The 18,108-nt window shown below is 41.7% G+C and overlaps 1 protein-coding gene, 1 long non-coding RNA gene and 1 other non-coding gene across 11 annotated transcripts in view; 1 reads left to right on the plus strand and 2 right to left on the minus strand.

Moving 5' to 3' along the window:
• Positions 1-833, minus strand: part of LOC144298082 (uncharacterized) — an 83,531-nt gene extending 82,698 nt beyond the window's left edge. For 4 of the 9 annotated variants that reach the window (XR_013365067.1, XR_013365066.1, XR_013365068.1 and 1 more), the window contains exon 1: positions 654-833. Coding sequence is in view for 1 of the 9 variants with exons in the window: in XM_077872499.1 (XP_077728625.1) it covers positions 540-550 (11 nt within the window). In the remaining 8 variants the exon portion in view is untranslated. Of the gene's footprint in view, positions 1-539 lie in introns of all 9 variants that reach the window. The other 5 variants (XR_013365065.1, XR_013365063.1, XR_013365061.1 and 2 more) reach the window with 2 other exon arrangements.
• LOC144298084 (uncharacterized) lies at positions 828-2,229 on the plus strand. Its single transcript, XR_013365070.1, has 2 exons — positions 828-1,062; positions 1,383-2,229. It is a non-coding gene; the product is annotated as an uncharacterized LOC144298084 (long non-coding RNA).
• Positions 2,230-15,032: 12,803 nt separating this feature from the next.
• Positions 15,033-15,139, minus strand: LOC144298943 (U6 spliceosomal RNA). The gene has a single exon (XR_013365778.1). It is a non-coding gene; the product is annotated as a U6 spliceosomal RNA (small nuclear RNA).
• Between the last annotated feature and the right edge of the window lie 2,969 nt (positions 15,140-18,108).

Genomic DNA, 18,108 nt, shown 5'->3' on the forward strand with positions numbered 1-18,108 from the left:
GGCTCTAAAGAGTTAAGAGTCTAATGGAAGGTGTGAGGTCTGCTAGAGAAGTATTACATGGCAGGTTTCCTGAAAGCTGGGGTAAGATCCTGCCCAGCTCTCAGCAGGGCTAATCCAGCATGGACTTCCTCATTCCAGAACAATGTGATAGGATGGTGTCATAAGTGGAGGAGGGGACTCTTCTCATCTCCCATAGGCAGTTTGGGACTGTTCTGCATTCTCCTCTTGTTCTAACACCTCTCCTGGCCCTAACATTCTGTCGATCCCTAGAGGATGTGGGGCTAACAAAGAAGCAAAGCGAAATAGCCTTAGCGGTCAGTGCTGACAATGCACTCGTGGATATTAAAGGTTCACTAGCTGAGTGTGGGCTGAGAGGCCCCGGACACAACCTTTGTGCTTGGATTGAGCCCATTCTGGAGGTGAGAGAAGGAGGCCAACATGCTGGTTCTCCTCTCTTTCTGAGAGCTTTTCTTCTGTCCTCCACTCCCTTCTTCCAGAGCTACCCCCAGACTGGCACAGATAGAATAGGCAGCCCTCACCTTCCAGGCATGTTTCTAGGTGCATTGCTTTTGCTCCTGCACAGTGGTCTCACGCTCCCTGTAGCACCCTCAATTCTATAAACCACAAATTATCACCATCGCCAAAAGTCTAACCTCTTTCCCGCATCATGTCTACCTCTACAGCAGCAGGGGTGTGGGTTGCGGAGATCTCAGATGGGATGAGGCTCAGCAATGAGCATAAGTTCATGGGTGTCATGCCCTTAACTCTGGAAACCCCAAACATTTCAAGCAGCATCTTCTCAGCTTGTGGCCGCCTTGCCTGTCCCTTGATAATCTCAAAGAAAAAGTGTTAAAGTCCTGTGGTCTTTCCTCTCATCACAGTCCCCTTCTTCTGACATCACAGAGGCAGGGAGTATCTTCTCTCTTCAGAGCACAGAGTCCTGGGCCTCCCAGGACAACACTCAGACAGGAAGGCTCTAAGACCATGATGAAGCCTGTCCCTGGCTCTGCATCTGCCCACCTCTGCCATCCCTGCTGCTGACTCTGCTGCTGGAATTCCCCAGTGAGTGGAACTTCAGATGTGTGTGGTGGGGACTCCCTTATGCCTGTTTACTCTGTTCTCACCAGTTTACCTAGAATTTCTTGGAGGAGAATTTCTCTGTCTGAGCCCGAATTGATAGAACTAGGTTGGAATAGCTCTTGGCTCAGAAAATCTCCCAGTGGCTGTGTGGAACAGTCCACACCATTATGTTCAAGGAAAGACACTCCTCTATGGTCACAAGCCTGAGCACAGCACATTTTAGAGTTCTCATCCCCCGCCCCCGCCCCCAGGGTTACATAGGACCAAAAAAATCTGTCCTTTAATTTTTTACCACCACACAGATGCTACCTCTCAATGGACAACAAATGTGGGAAAATATGAAATTATAAAGCAAGAAAAGAATCCTTAATGTTCCATCTAAACATAATCACTGTGAAAATTTGCAGAGGTTTGCATGCTAATGGAACACTGGCCAGAAGTGGTCACTAGGGGTCTCTCTGGGTCAGTGATGGAAGCTGAACACTGCAGGCTCTCCAACAGAACTTAAGGTTCTGACTCTACTTGCTGAAAAAGCTAAACAAGCATGTGGAATCTCTTCCCCAAGGCCATTGGTTCATGTTGCAGAGGCTTTGAGTCCCAACTGCCAGAGCAGATGGCTTGAGAGGTGCACATCTGATGGAAGAGGACACCAAAACCATTTTCTGAGTATAAGGAAGGAGGAAGAAAGCTTGGATAGTTTTTGAACAAGTAAAATATATGAGACATCTAGACCCCTTGCAAAATGTTAGTAAACATTTGCAGAAGAATTAGTACCAATTTTATACAATCTTCCAGAAAATAGAAGAGGATGACACGTTCCTTATTCATTTGTTGGGTCTATTATTACCTTGATAGCAAAACCAGATTGAATGTACATTAAAAAAGATAACTACAGACGTATATCTCTCATGATTCTATATGCAAGGATTTTCAACATAATGCTATCAAATAGAATTTCAGAATGTAAAGTTCTATACCGTGGTATTTAATCTTAGGAAGGATTTATTCAGGCATGGAAGACTGTTTCACTGCTTATAAATCAATTATTGTAATCTATCACATCAACAGGTTAAAAAAGAAAACTACATGATAATATCAGTTGATGCAGAAAAAGCCTTTGACAAATCCAAAACGTATTCATGATGCAAACTCTCAGCCAACTGGAAATAGCAGAGAATTTCCTCAACTTGATGAAAAACATCTGCAGAATGTCCCACACCTTTCATTGCACTTAGTGGTAAATGTCTGAATGGCTTTTTTCCCCCTAAGGTAAGGAATGAGGGAGGTTTTTCATTCTCACAACTCATATTCAACACAGTACTAGAAGTTATAGGAGAACAAGGGAGAAGAAGAAAGGAAGAGAAGGGAAGAAACGGAGGGGAAAGGAATCTAAACTGAGAAGGTAGAAATTTTTTAAAAGTTAGAAATAAAACTTCCTTATTTGCAGATGAAAATCTCAGAGGATCTGCTTTTTAAGAAACTCTTTAAGTTGATAAGTGAGATCAGCAAGGATCCAAGATCAACATACAAAAATCAATTGTGCTTCTATATACTAAAAACACATATGATCATTTTCATTAGCATGCAAAAAAGGAGAAATACTCAGGTATTAATCTCATATAATATGTATAAGACCGAAATAAGAATGCTAGAAAACTGACGAAACAATCAAAGAAGAACTAAAGAAATAGAGCTACATCCCATGTTCAGGGATAGAAAGACTCAATATTGTCAGGGTATCCATACTTTCCAAGTTGACCTAGGGATTAAAAGCAATCTCGATCAAAATACCTGAAAAGTACTTTATGTATAGTAACAAACTGATTCTAAAGTTTATATAGAGAAATTAAAGATCCAGAATAGCCAACTCAATGTTGGGGAAGAATAAACTAGAAGATTGACATCATTCCACTATAAGACTTACTAGGGAACTCCAGGAATCAAAAAAGTGACATTGGTGAGGGACTAGACACACAAAGCAAAGCAAGAGAATAGAAAGTCCAGAAATAGACCCACATAAATACAGCCAACTGATCTTTCGGGAAGTACCAAGATAGTCTTTAACAAATGTTGATGGAGCTACTGGACATGTGAACATACGTGAAAACAAATTGACTCCAGACACAGACCTCCTAACAGCCTTCATAAAAGTAACTCAAATGTAGACATGAAACTATAAAAATATCTAGAGGATATCTTGGAATAAAATCTAGATGACCTTTGATATGGATTGTTTTAATGGATTGACTTCATAGTTTAAAGTAGATTTAGGTTCACACCAGAATTGAGCAGAATGTGCAGATTTCCCGTAGGACTCCCCACCTCCACACATCACAGCTGCTGCCATTATCAATATCCTCCACCAGGGGTACCTTTCTTACAAATGATGAACCTCCTACACTGATAGGTCCTTAACATCCAATGTCCACAGTTCACATTATGATTCACTCTTGGTATTGTAGAGTCTGCGGGTTTGGACAAGTTTGTCCTGTAATTCACTACAAATTATCCTATTAGGGCACAGAGTAGTTTCACTTCCCCAAAAATCCTCTGTGCTCTGCCTATTTATCTCTCTCTACCCTAATCCCTGGCAATCACTGACATATTACTGTCTCCAAAGTTTTGCCATTTCCAGAACGTCATATAGTTGGGATGATGCAGGCTTTTCCTTTGATTAACAATAAGCATTTAAGGTTCTTCCTCATCTTTTCAAGGCCTAATAGGTCATTTCTTTATAGCACTGGGTAATATTCCACTGTCTGGTGTACAATCACAATTTCTTTATGCACTCTTTATTGAAGGTCATTTTGGTTGCTTTCAAACTTGGCAAGTATAACTAAAGCTGTCTTATACTGTGAGGGGGAACCTGTTACAGGCCTCTCTCCCAGCCTCTGGTAGCCCCAGAAAAGGCCTTCTTCCTGTGTCTTTACATCATCTTCCTTCCGTCTGTGCATGAGAGCTAAGCTAACCTACGCCTGAACTCCTGGTCCACAGGAACTATGAAATAATATGTGTTTCCGTAAACCACTAAGTTTGTAGTAATGTGTGGTTCAGCAAGTCCCCTTGTTTATATAATGTCTACTATGCTCCAAGCCATCCCCCTGTTATGATGCAGAAGGTATGTACCATCTTCCTCTTTGTACATTGGTCTCCTTCCCCTCCTGCCATATGGCAACCCAATTTGTAATTTTCATATATTGGTGCCAGGATATGTTACTAAGAGTATGTAGTGAGTCCCCACCTTGACCTAACCAGCCTGTCAGACATTGGGCCAAGACAAAGAACATGAGAAACGAAGCAAAACTTCTTTCCAGGAATTTCAGTAAACAGTTCCAGGTGAATTAGCCTGAGAATTTCATCAATACTATACATTCTTTCATCCGTGCATTCCTGCATCCAACCATGCATCAAGCATGGACTCAATTCACTTTCATTCTGCTATGCATTTACTTAATGGGTACCTGAATCTTCCTCTGAGGTGGACCTCCCACAGATGACCCATCTTCACGGAACTCCCAGGCTCCCACAGTGGACATCCTCAAGTAGGAGTCTGCTCTCTCTAATCTGTATCATTTCCCTGTTCAGTAACAGTGTCCCAGTCATCACCCTCCTTGGATTGGTGGCTATCTGCCACATGCAGAGACTCTATCCAGAGAGTGTGCATCTCAGTTGGTTAGAGAACTGTCCTACATTCAAGGGAACTGAGCAACTCACATCCAAGGAGAATAGTGATGGGCACTACACCTTGGGAAGCTTGCATTTGGTGAATGTGTCAGGCCAGGAGTCTGAGCGGGTGCTCACCTGTAGGGTGCAACATGAAGTACAATCTCCCATCCAGGCCAACCTCATACTGTCCACAGCACCCCATGGCACATACAAGCCCACTGGAAGCCCAGTTAAGCTCACCTCTACTGCTGAGCTCCTGGTTCACCTTGTCTCCTGAGTGGAGTGAGGTATTTAAACTCACAGAGCCCCCCATTTGATGTCTCCTGTTGCCCATTGGGATGCCTGTTCTTTTCTTTGTAGCTTTGTTTCTGGGCTTCAAGGTGCTGCTGGTGATGAGCTTCATAGTCACCTACATCTGCAGGCGACAGAACTTGTAACAGGTGATTTGGAGGTAGGCCTTAGTGCTTCGAGAGAGAAGTCATGTCACCATCATGGGCTGTCCAAAGGAGTCCAAAGTGAGCCCACTATTTCACACAGTACACCAGGGGGATCTAGCTTCAAGTGAAGGTTGGGAAGCTCTTGTTTTCTCTAAATGTTGTTGGAAATCTCAGAGGCTTCCAGCTCTCATGCATCCTACAGTGCCCTTGGGTCTGAAGATTTTTAAATGAAGTCCCTTGGAGTCCTGGGTGGGGATCCCAGTTGTGGAGTTGGGATGAAGGTCAAAGCTTTGATCTTCAAAGTCCAAGAGTGCCCTCATATAATTTTATATATCTCAGGATTCATAGGACTTATCTTTGGAATGATTAAGGAAAGTATTACTAAGACTATGAATGGAGCCCACTAAGCGACTGCAAGGCTCTGACTAGTGGGAAAGATAAATGTGGGTGTGAAAGAGCTCAGAACTGAGACAGGGGGGCTGGGGTGAGGTGAGTTGGCGTCTTTTTTCTGATCTGCACCATGAGTCCAGTTTTGCAGAGTGCCTGCCACATGGTAGGTGCTCAAGAGGTATTTGGGGAATTAATACAAGAATGAATGAATGAGTGCATGATTTTCCCGACTGCTCCTGCATGCTCTGCAATCCATTGCCTCCCACGCTGTCCAAGAAGCGGGGAGGTGGGGGGAGAAGCTGCCAGTCTTAACTCCTACCCTGGACACGATCCCTTCCTCACATCTCTGATGTTCCTTCTCTCTGAGCTTCAGAGCTGCATGGAGGATGGACTTTGATCTGTGGGACCCAGAGATGTCTGAATCCTGATGGACTGAGCTTCAAACTGGCCCTACCTCTGTCTTAAAGGAGAATCAAGTGGGTCAAGAAAACAAGGTTTCCATTCTGCTCCTGATCAGGAACAACCCTTAATTTTCAGAGCACATTTGACTTTTGTTTTTTATTTTTTTAATGTTAATTCCAGTGTAGTTACCATACAGTGTTATATTAGTTTTAGGTGTACAATATAGTGATTCAATAATTCTATACATTACTCAATGCGCATCCTGTTAGGTGTAATGTTAATCTCCTTCACCAATCACCCATTCCCACACCCGATCTCCTCTGGTGACCATCAGTTTGTTCTCTATAGTCAAGCTTGTCAAGCTTCTGTTTTTTGGTTTGAGTTTTTTTAACCTTTTGTTTTGTTTCTTCAATTCCACATATAAGGGAAATTAGATGGTGTTTTTCTTTCTCTGAGTGACTTATTTCACTCAGCATTGCACTCTCTAGCTCCAACCATGTTGTTGCAAATGGCAAGATTTCATCCTTTTCAAGCTGAGTGATACAGCATTATATGTGTATAATTATATGGCATATATATACACACATATCACGTCTGTATGTATATGTATATGTATATGTGTATGTATATGTATATGTATACACACACACATACACCACCATTTTTATCCATTCATCTACAATGGTCACTTAGACTGCTTCCATATTTTGAATGAGCACATTTTACTTTTCGACAGAAGTTCCGCAAGTAAGATTTTAATTTAACATCGATCTATTTTGAAATGTCTACATGGAAAGCATTTTTCAGTTCTGAAATATAGAGAAATAGAATAAAAATCCTCAGTCCTACCGCCAGATCTATGCCAAATATTAACATTTAGCCGTGATGTTCTGTTTCTTTTGAAAACACTGAGTGAATTTAGAGTTTTTCATTCTCCCTTTTTTTATTGGAGTTTGACTTTCCAACATATAGTATAACACCCAGTGCGCATCCCATCCAGTGCTCCCCTCAGTGCCCATCACCCAGTCACCCCATCCCCCTACCCACCTCCTTTCCACCACCCCTCATTCATTTCCCAAAGTTAGGAGCCTCTCATGTCACCCTCACTGTCACCCTCACTGATTTTTCTCACTCATTTTCTCTTCTTTCCCCTATAATCCCTTTCACTATTTTTTATATTCCCCGTATGAGTGTAACCATAGAATGTTTGTCCTTCTCCGATTGACTTATTTCACTCAGCATAATACCCTCCAGTTCCATCCACGTCGAAGGAAATGGTGGGTATTCGTCATTTCTAATGGCTGAGGAATATTCCATTGTATACATAGACCGCATCTTCTTTATCCATTCATCTCCTGATGGACCCCGAGACTCCTTCCACAGTTTAGCTATTGTGGATATTGCTGCTATGTGTCTGTTTTTGTGCCAGTACCACAATGTCTTGATGACCACAGCATTGTAGTACAACTCGTAATACAGCATTGTGATGCCCCTGGCTCTGGTTTTCTTTTTCAATATTCCCCTGGCTATTCAGGGTCTTGTTGGATTCCAGACAGATTTTAAGATGATTTGTTCCAACTCACTGAAGAAAGTCCATGGTATTTTGATAGGGATTGCATTGAACATGCAAATTGCCATGGGTAGTATAGATATTTTGGCAATATTAATTCTTCCAATCCATGAGCATGGCCATCTCTTTGTGTCTTCCTCAATTTCTTTCAGAAGTTTTCTGCAATTTTTAGGGTATAGATCCCTTACCTCTTTGGTTGTGTTTGTTACTAGGTACCTTTGGTTTTGGGTGCAATTATAAATGGGACTGATTCCTTAATTTCTCTTTTTGCAGTCTCATTGTTAGTGTATAGAAATGCCATTGATTTCTGGGCATTGATTTTGTATCCTGCCACACTGCCGAATTGTTGTATGAGTTCTAGCAATCTTGCGGTGGAAACTTTTGGGTTTTCTATATACAGTATCATGTCATCTGTGAAGAGGGAGAGTTTGACCTCTTCTTTGCCAATTTGAATGCCTTTTATTTCTTTTTGTTGTCTGATTGCTGAGGCTAGGACTTCTAGTACTATGTTGAATAACAGTGGGGAAAGTGGAAAGGCTCTCAGTTTTTCCCCACCGAGAATGATATTTCCTGTGGGCTTTTCATAGATGCCTCTTAAGATACTGAGAGATGTTCCCTCTATCTCTACACTCTGAAGAGTGTTTTTTTTTTTGAAGTTAGAGGTATGTTTTAATATTGCAACCAAGTTTTTTCTTTGCTTTCCTTCTTCTTTTTCTTTTCTTTTCCAAATTGATAGACTTATTATTATTATTTTTTGTTTATTTATTTTTTATAAATTTATTTTTTTTATTGGTGTTCAATTTGCCAACATAACGAATAACATCCAGTGCTCATCCCATCAAGTGCCCCCCTCAGTGCCCAGCACCCAGTTACCTCCACCCCCCACTCACCTCCCCTTCTGACACCCCTAGTTCGTTTCAGAGAGTTAGGAGTCTCATGTTCTGTCTCCCTTTCTGATATTTCCCACTTATTTTTTCTCCTTTCCCCTTTATTCCCTTTCACTATTTTGTATATTCCCTATATGAGTGTAACCATATAATGTTTGCCCTTCTCTGAATGACTTATTTCACTCAGCATTATACCCTCCAGTTCCATTCACGTCGAAGAAAATGTTGTGTATTTGTCATTTCTAATGGCTGAGTAATATTCCATTGTATACATAAAACCACATCTTCTTTATCCATTCATCTTTCGATGGACACCGAGGCTCCTTCCACAGTTTGGCTATTGTGGACATTGCTGCTATAAACATCGGGGTGCAGGTGTCCCAGCGTTTCATTGCATCTGTATCTTTCAGGTAAATCCCCAGCAGTGCAATTGCGGAGTCGTAGGGCAGATCTATTTTTAACTCTTTGAGGAACCTCCACAGTTTTCCAGAGTGGCTGCACCAGTTCACATTCCCACCAACAGTGCAGGAGGGTTCCCCTTTCTCCACATCCTCACCAACAATTGAGGTTTCCTACCTTGTTAATTGTCCCCATTCTCACTGGTGTCAGGTGGTATCTCATTGTGGTTTTGATTTGTATTTCCCTGATGGCAAGTGATGCAAAGCATTTTCTCATGTGCATGTTGGCCATGTCTATGTCTTCCTCTGTGAGATTTCTGTTCATATGTGAGATTTCTGTTCATTCTCTGAAGAGTTTTGATCAGGAATGGATTCTGTGTTTCTTCAAATACTTTCTCTGCATCTATTGAGAGGATCATATGGTTCTTGTTTTTTCTCTTGTTGATGTTTTCTATCATGTTGATTGTTTTATGAGTGTTGATCCAACCTTGCATCTGAGGGATGAATCATCCCTGGTGATGATCATGGTGAATCATCTTAATGTACTGTTGGATCCTATTGGTTAGTATCTTGTTGTGAATTTTTGCTTCTGTGTTCATCAGGGATATTGGCCTATGCTTGTCCTTTTTGGTGGGGTCCTTGTCTGGTTTTGGAATCAAGGTGATGCTAGACTCATAAAACAAGTTTGGAAATATTCCATCCTTTTCTATCCTTTGGAACAGCTTTAATAGAATAGGTATTATTTCTTCTTTAAACATTTGACAGAGGGCAGCCAGGGTAGCTCAGCGGTTTAGTGCCGCCTTCTGCCCAGGGCGTCATCTTGAGGACCTGGGATCGAGTCCCATGTCAGACTCCCTGCATGGAGCCTGCTTCTTCCTCTGCTTGTGTCTCTGCCTCTCTGTCTCTCTTTCTGTGTGTCTATCATGAATAAATAAATAAAATCTTTTTTAAAAAGAAACATTTGATAGAATTCCCCCTGAGAAGCCATCTGGCCATGGACTTGTGTGTCTTGGGAAGTTTTTGATGATTGCTTCAATTTCCTCACTGGTTATTGTCCTGTTGAAGTTTTCTACTTCTTCCTGTTACAGTTTTGGTAATTTGTGGTTTTCCAGAAATGCATCCATTCCTTCTAGATTGCCTAATTTGTTGGCATATAGCTGCTCATAATAAGTTTTTAAAATCGTTTGTATTTCCTTGTTATTGGTTGTGATCTCTCGTCTTTCATGCATGATTTTATTAATTTGAGTCTTTTTTCTTTTTAATAAGTCTGGCTAGTGGTTTATCTATCTTATTAATTCTTTCAAAGAAACAACTCCTGGTTTAGTTGATCTGTTCTACAGTTCTTCTGGTCCCTATTTCATTGAGTTCTGCTTGAATCTTTATTATTTCCCTTCTTCTGCCTGGTGTAGGTTTTACTTGCTGTTCTTTCTCCAGTTCCTTTAGGTGCAAGGTTAGCTTGTGTATTTGGTTTTTTCCCAGTTTTTTGAGGGTTGCTTGTATTGCGATGTATTCCCCTCTCAGGACTGCTTTTGCTGTATCCCAAAGATTTTGAATGGTCGTATCATCATTTTCATGACTTTCCATGAATCTTTTTAGTTCTTCTCTAATTTCCTGGTTGACCCTTTCCTCTTTTAGTAGGATGCTCTTTAACCTCCATATGTTTGACTTTCTTCCAAATTTCTTCTTCTGCTTGGGTCCTGGTTTCAAAGCATTGTGGTCTGAAAATAAGCAGCGGACATCCCAATCTTTTTTGGTATCGGTTGAGATCTGATTTGTGAGCCAGTATGTGGTCTATTCTGTAGAAAGTTCCATATGCCCCGAGAAGAATGTGTATTCAGTTGCATTCGGATGGAAAGTTCTGTATATATCTGAAATCCATCTGGTCCAGTATATCATATAAGGCCCTTGTTTCTTTGGTGATGTTCTGCTTAGAAAATCTGTCATTTGCAGAAAGAGCTGTGTTGAAGTCTCCTACAACTGGTGTATTAGTATCTAAGTATCTCTTTACTTTGGTTATTAATTGATATACTTGGCAGCTCCCAGATTAGGGGCATAAATATTCTTGATTATTAAGTCTTCTTGTTGGATAGACCCTTTAAGTATGATATAGTGTCTCTCTTCATCTCTTACTACAGTCTTTGGGATAAACGTTAATTTATCTGCTATGAGGATGGCTACCCCTGCTTTCTTTTGAGGATCATTTGAATGATAAGTAGTTCTCCACCGTTTCATTTTCAGGTGGGAGGTGTCCTTAGGTCTAAAATGATTCTCTTGTAGACAGCAAATAGATGGGTCTTGATTTTTCATCCAGTTCAATATCATGCTCCTTTTGATGCGATCATTTAGCCCATTCATGTCCAGAGAATAATTGAAAGATATGAATTGAAAGATATGAATTTAGTGTCATCATAATACCTATTCAGTCCTGTGTTTGTGGATTACTACTTTGGACTTCTTCTTTCTTTTACAGAGTCCCACTTAATATTTCTTGCAGAGTTGGTTTGGTGGTCACATATTCTTTCAGCTTCTGCCTATCTTAGAAGCTCTTTCTCTCTCCTTCTATTCTGAATGACAGCTTTGCTGGATAAAGTATTCTTGGCTGCATGTTCTTCTCTTTCAGTACCCTGAATATATGCTGCCAGCCCTTTCTGGCCTGCCAGGTCTCTGTGGATGGGTCTGCTGTTAATCTGCTGTTATGTTTCTCCCCATATAAGTTAAGAATCTCTAGTCTCTTGTTGCTTTCATGATTTTCTCTTTATCTTTGGAATTTGCAAGTTTCACTAATAAATGTTGAGGTGTTGAATGGTTTTTATTGATTTTTGGGAGGGACCTCTCTATCTCTTGGATTTGAATGCCTGGTTCCCACCCCAAATTAGGGAAGTTCTCAGCTATGATTTGTTCAAATATACTTTGTGGCACTCTCCCTCTTGGCCTCCTCTGGAACCACAGTTATATTCCCATGCTATCATTTATTTCCCTAAGCCTTTCCTCATTGTCTCTTAATTGGCTTTCCCTTTTTTCCTCACCTTCCTTCCTTACCATCAACTTGTCTTCTATGTCACTCACTCTTCCTTCCACCTCATTAACCCTAGAAGTTAGGACATCAAGTTTGGATTGCATCTCATTTAACTTATTTTTAATTTCAGCCTGATTAGATCTCAACTCTACAGCAATGAAATCTCTAGAGTCTTTTATGTTTGTTTTTTTTTCCAGAGCCACGAGTAGCTTTATAATTGTGCTTCTGAATTGGCTTTCTGACATCGAATTGAAATCCATATTCTGTAACTCTGTGGCAGAGAGTACTGATTCTGGTTCTTTCTTCTGTGGTGAATTCTTTCTTCTAGTCATTTTGTTCAGTGCAGAGTGGCTGTATGAGCAGGCTGAGTCAAAAATATCAGCCACAACCTACGTAAAGTACACCCTAGATGATTCCAAAGAGGTCAGAGACCAGAAAATGAAAAAGAAGATCAGAACAAAATAAAACAAAAGGACCACTAATGTGAAAAATAAATTTTAAAACAAAGTAGAAAAAATAAGAGGCCAACAACCCCAAAGAAGAAGAAAAAGAAAACAAAAGTAAAGCAGAAAAAGAGAACAAAGAAAAAAAGGGGGGTAGAGAGAGAATGTGTTCTACCTGAGGAGTCCTAGAGGGTGATTCTCTTGGTTCTGAGTGTATTTTGTTCTGTATGTTAGAACATGCTCAACCCCAGATTTATATAAAACAGCAATACTTATAGAATTGTAGCCCCAACAATGACCACCGAAACATAAACAAGATAAAAGAGGGGTGCAGAATGGGAGTGAGGAGAGAATGTAATCTCACAGAATGAACCAGCACAGTATTCCACTTGGTTCTCAGTCTACGCTGGTCATGTTTTAGAAGTTATTACCTTCCACATTGTAGAACAAAACGAGGCAGGGAAAACACAAAACACAAAACATTAATCCATTTCTCGTGTATCTCCCAAAATTAAATTGAATACGTTGAAGGAAATCCAGAAGTGAAAAATGTATCTAAGACATGTAATTGTAGAAATATGAAAGTGAAAAAGGAAAAGAACTTAAAACTGAACAGCTGGTAAAATATTGTAGTTAAGGTGGAAAAAGAGAAAAAAATATTGGAAGTTTTTAGTCTGATACAAAAACAGGTTGTAATGGAAAAAGGAAAAAAAAGGTTAAAAAATAAAGGGGGGGGGTGTTTAGTTCTATATACTATTTTCCCTTGGTCCTGGAGGTTTCCATCACTGCTTGGTCAAGAACTTGGTCCTGCCCTGTACTTCCAGCTGGTCTTCAGGGGGAGCAGTCTGCTGTGCTGATTCTCAGGTGTCTGTGCCTGGGCGGAGATGTCCCGCCCCTTGCCAGGTGCCCGGCTCAGTAAGAGCTGTTTATCCTGTGAGGCCTTTGTGCCCTGGCGGCCGCACCTCTCCCGGGCACTTGGTGAAACCAGGAGGAAACAGAATGGTGGCGGTGGCCAGCTCTCCAGCTCTGGAGTCAGCTCCCCGAGAGTAACTAATGCAGTCTTCCAGTCCACACTGGCCTACGTGCTCCTGGGGCAGGCGCGGGTGCACTGATCTGCACAACTTGGAGTCACCTAGTGGCAGGACAGTTCTCAGTGTCCTGTGCCCTCCCCTGTTCCGCCTGTCCCGGGGGAACGCAGGATCCCCGGCTTGGATGGCCTGGGATCCGGGGCCCTGTGCTGCTGGGCCCCAGCTCCTGGGGGCCGCCTCTCCCAAAGGGAATGGGGCACAGCCACCTCCGTCTAGAGCAGGCCCACCTGACCAATCGGGGCTGTGGTGCTCCAGCCCTTTATGGATATGGGACCCGAGGTTTGCGGTGAGCTTTCCCCCGGGAGCCCCTCCTCTAATAGTGACTCGGGGAATCTTGAGGCTTCACAGCCCCTCCTGGGATTTTGCCCGATTTCCCTACTAAGCACTTTTCCATCAGGGAAAATTCTGGCGTAGGTTTTTCAAGTTCCCACTTCTCCAGAGCTGGGCTTTCCTGTCCCTGAGGCTCCCGCTGCTCCCCTTTAGCCCTGCTACTCGCGGTGCCCCTCCTCCACGTGATTCTTTTTCATTCATTTATTTATTTTTTTCTCGCCTTCGTACCTTGTTAGAAGTGAAAACCCTTCTGTCAGTAGCATTCCAGCTGTTCTCTCTTTGAATCTCAGGTCAAATTCGTAGGTGTTCAGGATGTTTTGAAAGTCATCTAGGTAAGTTGGTGGGACCAGGTGAGTCGAGGACCCCTACTCTTCTGCCATCTTGCCCTTCCTCTGGAGTTTCTCATTCTCAAATTTGATTTTATAATTTCACAGCATACGATAATCCTTAAGCATTATCCAATTTTACTTGCATGTTTTATATTTTATATAAATGCTATTACACCCTATACGACATTCTGCAACTTTTATTTTTTATGCTTAATACAGCTTGTGGGATTTCTTCATGTTGCTATACGTAGCTCCACTTTATTAACTTTCCACAGCTCTATAGCTGTGTATTATAAGAATATGCTACTGCTTAGAGATTCTTCTGAGGATGATATTAAAGCTAACCTACTATTTGGGTAAGACAACTTTACAAGTATTTCTCTCTACCCTTGGGCACACATGAGAGGATCCCTCGTGTTCTTCTGCCATGGTCCACATAGCAGCAGAGTTAGTATCATTTGGGAGCTACTGTAGCACAAAATAAGCTGTTAATCTTTGATGAAGTTTTGCTCTTTCCATTTATACCTGATCTAGCTTTGTTCTTCTGAGTTGCGTGTGTGTATGTGTGTGTGTGTGTGTGTGTGTGTGTGATAAATGACAGGAATCTTGCATTTTTTCTCCCATTGGGATAAATTATCCAGCACTCACTGGTCAGCACAACCATCTTTGCCATATAATAAACCACTCCATCCATGTATGGTTCTTTTTATGAAGCATATCGCCATTGAGGCTTGGAACTGCTTTATAGGATTGTAATTGAGTTTTGAACATCAATCTTATTCCAACAAGCTTATCACACTCATACTAATGCTCAAAGTATGGACATTCTCTTATGTGTAACTCTTCCAACACCAATCAGCTCAACTAGCTTAGTTTTTACCTTCATTAAACTTACATATGCACATGGTTTCAGAGGCAAATAGTTCTATACGTTCTACATATGAAGATTAGAGTCTCCCTACCTCCCACTATTCTCTATCTCCCAGAGGCAACCATTTTATAGTCTTTTAATTGATTATTTTGCATGTCATTCCTGTGCAGGGGCCATGCTAACCCTCTCTGTACCATTCCAATTTTAGTATATGTGCTGCCAAAGCGAGCACTTACTTGGTTATTTTTAACTGCTTCTTCTAGAGATGATAGCCAGAACTCAGATAGCATGCTTATATTGCCACTTCTTGACTTCTCACCCGTCGGAAATATTCACTGACTTCCCACTATGGATGATTGGGATACAATGCTCTGTCACTCCTGACCCCACCCACGTATGCACATCTTTACCCCATCAACATAATATTTTAATGTTGGATAACATCATAGTCAGTGTCCTCATTATAATGATATTGGATTTTATAGCTCAATCGTGTAACACCCCTAGCTTTTGTGCGTGTCCACCTGCTTATGTGTATTTTGTGTAACCACCACCATATTCAGGGTACAAACGGTTCTGTGGCCACAGAGGTTACCCTTGTGCTACTCTTTCTTAGGGACAGTCAGCTCCATCACACCAACCTCTGGCACATGCCAATCTGTTCTCTATAATGTCAAGAATGTTGTGTCAGTGGAGTCACACAGTATGTGACATCATGAGATTGATTTTGTTCACACAATGTAATGCCTTTGGAAACTTACAAGCTGTGCACATGAAAATAAATTATTCCTTTTTATTGCTGAGTAGTATTTCCTCATAGAAATGTAGCACACTTGGTTCCACCATTCACTTATCACTGGATATTTTACTTGTTACCAGCTTTTTACCATTACAAAGAAGGCTTCTGTAGACATTCACACACAGGTTTTTGTGAAGCTGTAGTCTTCATATCCATCAGATAAATGCCTGGGAATGTGATTTTGAGGACAGCGAAACCCACTTCCTCTCCTGAAAGAAAAGAAATGATGCAAACACATGCAACTTCTTCTTTTTTATAGACTTTTTATAGATTGTTTGTTATAGATTGTTTTATAGATTGTTTTTTCTAGACAAAAAGTTATCTCTACACCCACTTGGGGCCCAAAAACACAACCCTGAATCAAGAGTTACTAACTCCACCAATAAGCCAGTGAGGTGCCCCAAGCACAACCCTTTCTGAGGTCCACAGTGCACTGTGCATTGAGGTATAGTTTTACCAGTTCCATCAATAAAGGGTTACAATAGGGAGTCAGTTGTGGAGCAGACCTCATTTGATCCCCAAGTTTTTCAGGTCCTGTCAAACCCATTCCTTCCTCCAGTACAGTAGCTCTTGGTGGAGGAAGGTACCGAATGAGGGCACAAGCTAGCCACCCCCAAGTGTCATAGGCTCAGGAGTTTAGGACAAGCCCCCAACCACAGATTCTTCTTGGCTTGGAGATTCTAAGTGAAGAATCACCTGGAAGACCTCCAGATGGGGGGAGGGGCCCAGTGCAAAGCGCAGAGGCCCCAGGTTGGCAGGAACCATTGTTTCTGCTAGAACTGTCCACTCCCTCTGAAACATAAGAAAAGGCCTCTTCCTACATTTCCTCCTCACCATGTAAGGTCTTCTGTACATGACTTCTGTTTCACAATGCAGAAGCAGATTGCTGCCTCACAGCTATGTCACTGCATCAGAGATGCTTCCCTTATATCACATGAGGGGTGGATATTTCTTTTCTACAGAACAGAGGCTCATTTTCCCCAGCACACACGTTTGCACAGAGCAGGGTCCTCTGGCCTCCACAATGTCAGCTCCTGCCTCTGAACCCAGCCCCCTTCCCTACCTGCTGCTGGCTCTGCTGTTGGGACTCACAGGTGAGCATTGCCTTGGGGGAGACTCCCCTTTCCCTGACTCCTCAACCTCTCCCTGCCCGTGGACACTGAAGGCCTCCAGGTAAGCACAGATGTGCTACCTAGGTCTGCCAAAGAAGGCCAAGGACTGGGTATCATCTGAGAGCATGACATTAGGGATCTGAGCATTTCCTCTATGAATCCATCACCTGCAGCTGGTTACCAGAGGTGTCCAAACAGTTGATGCTTCAATGGGTAACAATGACAATGTTGTGTGTGTTCGTTGATCTAATCCTCACAATGCCCTGCCTGGTAGCTCAGACTGTCCTGATCACAGATGGGGAACCTGAGGCAGGAAGAGCAGCAGGCCCAATATCACTTACTTAAGTCAGAGTGGCCCAGCTGGGATTCATGTCCAGGCCACCCAGCTGCACAGATCATTCTGTTAACCATGTTATGCTCCTTCATTTTCAGTGGAGGCTAATTGCAGAAACATCAGAAAACACAGAGAGTCAAACAGAAGAAGAGCCATCACTTATCACACTCAGGGGTCTCTAGAGTTCCAGTTCTGCTCTGTGAACTCAGAAACTTTTATGAATGATGTGCTGGATGTTTCCTATGTGTCAAATTTTTTACTGAATTTTAACATGTTTTATAATTTCATTTATTCCTCAAAATGAACTCTATACTAACATGCTAGGCCACACATTATATATATGCGGGAATGCACTTGTGTGTGTTTGTGTGTGTGTGTGTGTGTGTGTCTTCATATGTGTACATGTATAGGTGGGTGTGAAAAAAGCTGCATACACAAACGCTCATGCTCATGGAATTTTTCTTTCCTTTTTAAATTTAAAATAAAAAATTAACATATAGTGTATTGTTAGTTTCAGAGGTAGAGGTTAATGATTCATCAGTTACATATAACACCCTGTGCTCATCACATCACGTGCCCTCCTTAATGCCTATAACCCCATTCTCCCCACCCCTCTCCAGCAACCCTCAGTTTGCTTCCTAGGGTTAAGGGTCTCTTGTGGTTTCTCTCTCTCCCTCTGATTTTGTCTTATTTTATTTTTTCCTCCCTTCCCTATGATCCTTTGTTGTTTCTTAAATTCCACATATGAGTTAGGTCATATGATAATTGTCTTTCTCTGATTGACTAATTTCACTTTGTTCAACCCACATCATTGCAAATGGCAAGATTTCAGTTCTTTAATGGCTGAGTAATATTCCACTGTATATATACCCCATATCTTCCTTATCCATTCATCCGTCCATGGACATCTGGACTCTTTCCATAGTTTGACTATTGTGGACATTGTGTTATAAACA

The sequence above is a fragment of the Canis aureus genome, chromosome 26 (genome assembly GCF_053574225.1).
Source record: "Canis aureus isolate CA01 chromosome 26, VMU_Caureus_v.1.0, whole genome shotgun sequence".
Taxonomy (NCBI): domain Eukaryota; kingdom Metazoa; phylum Chordata; class Mammalia; order Carnivora; family Canidae; genus Canis; species Canis aureus.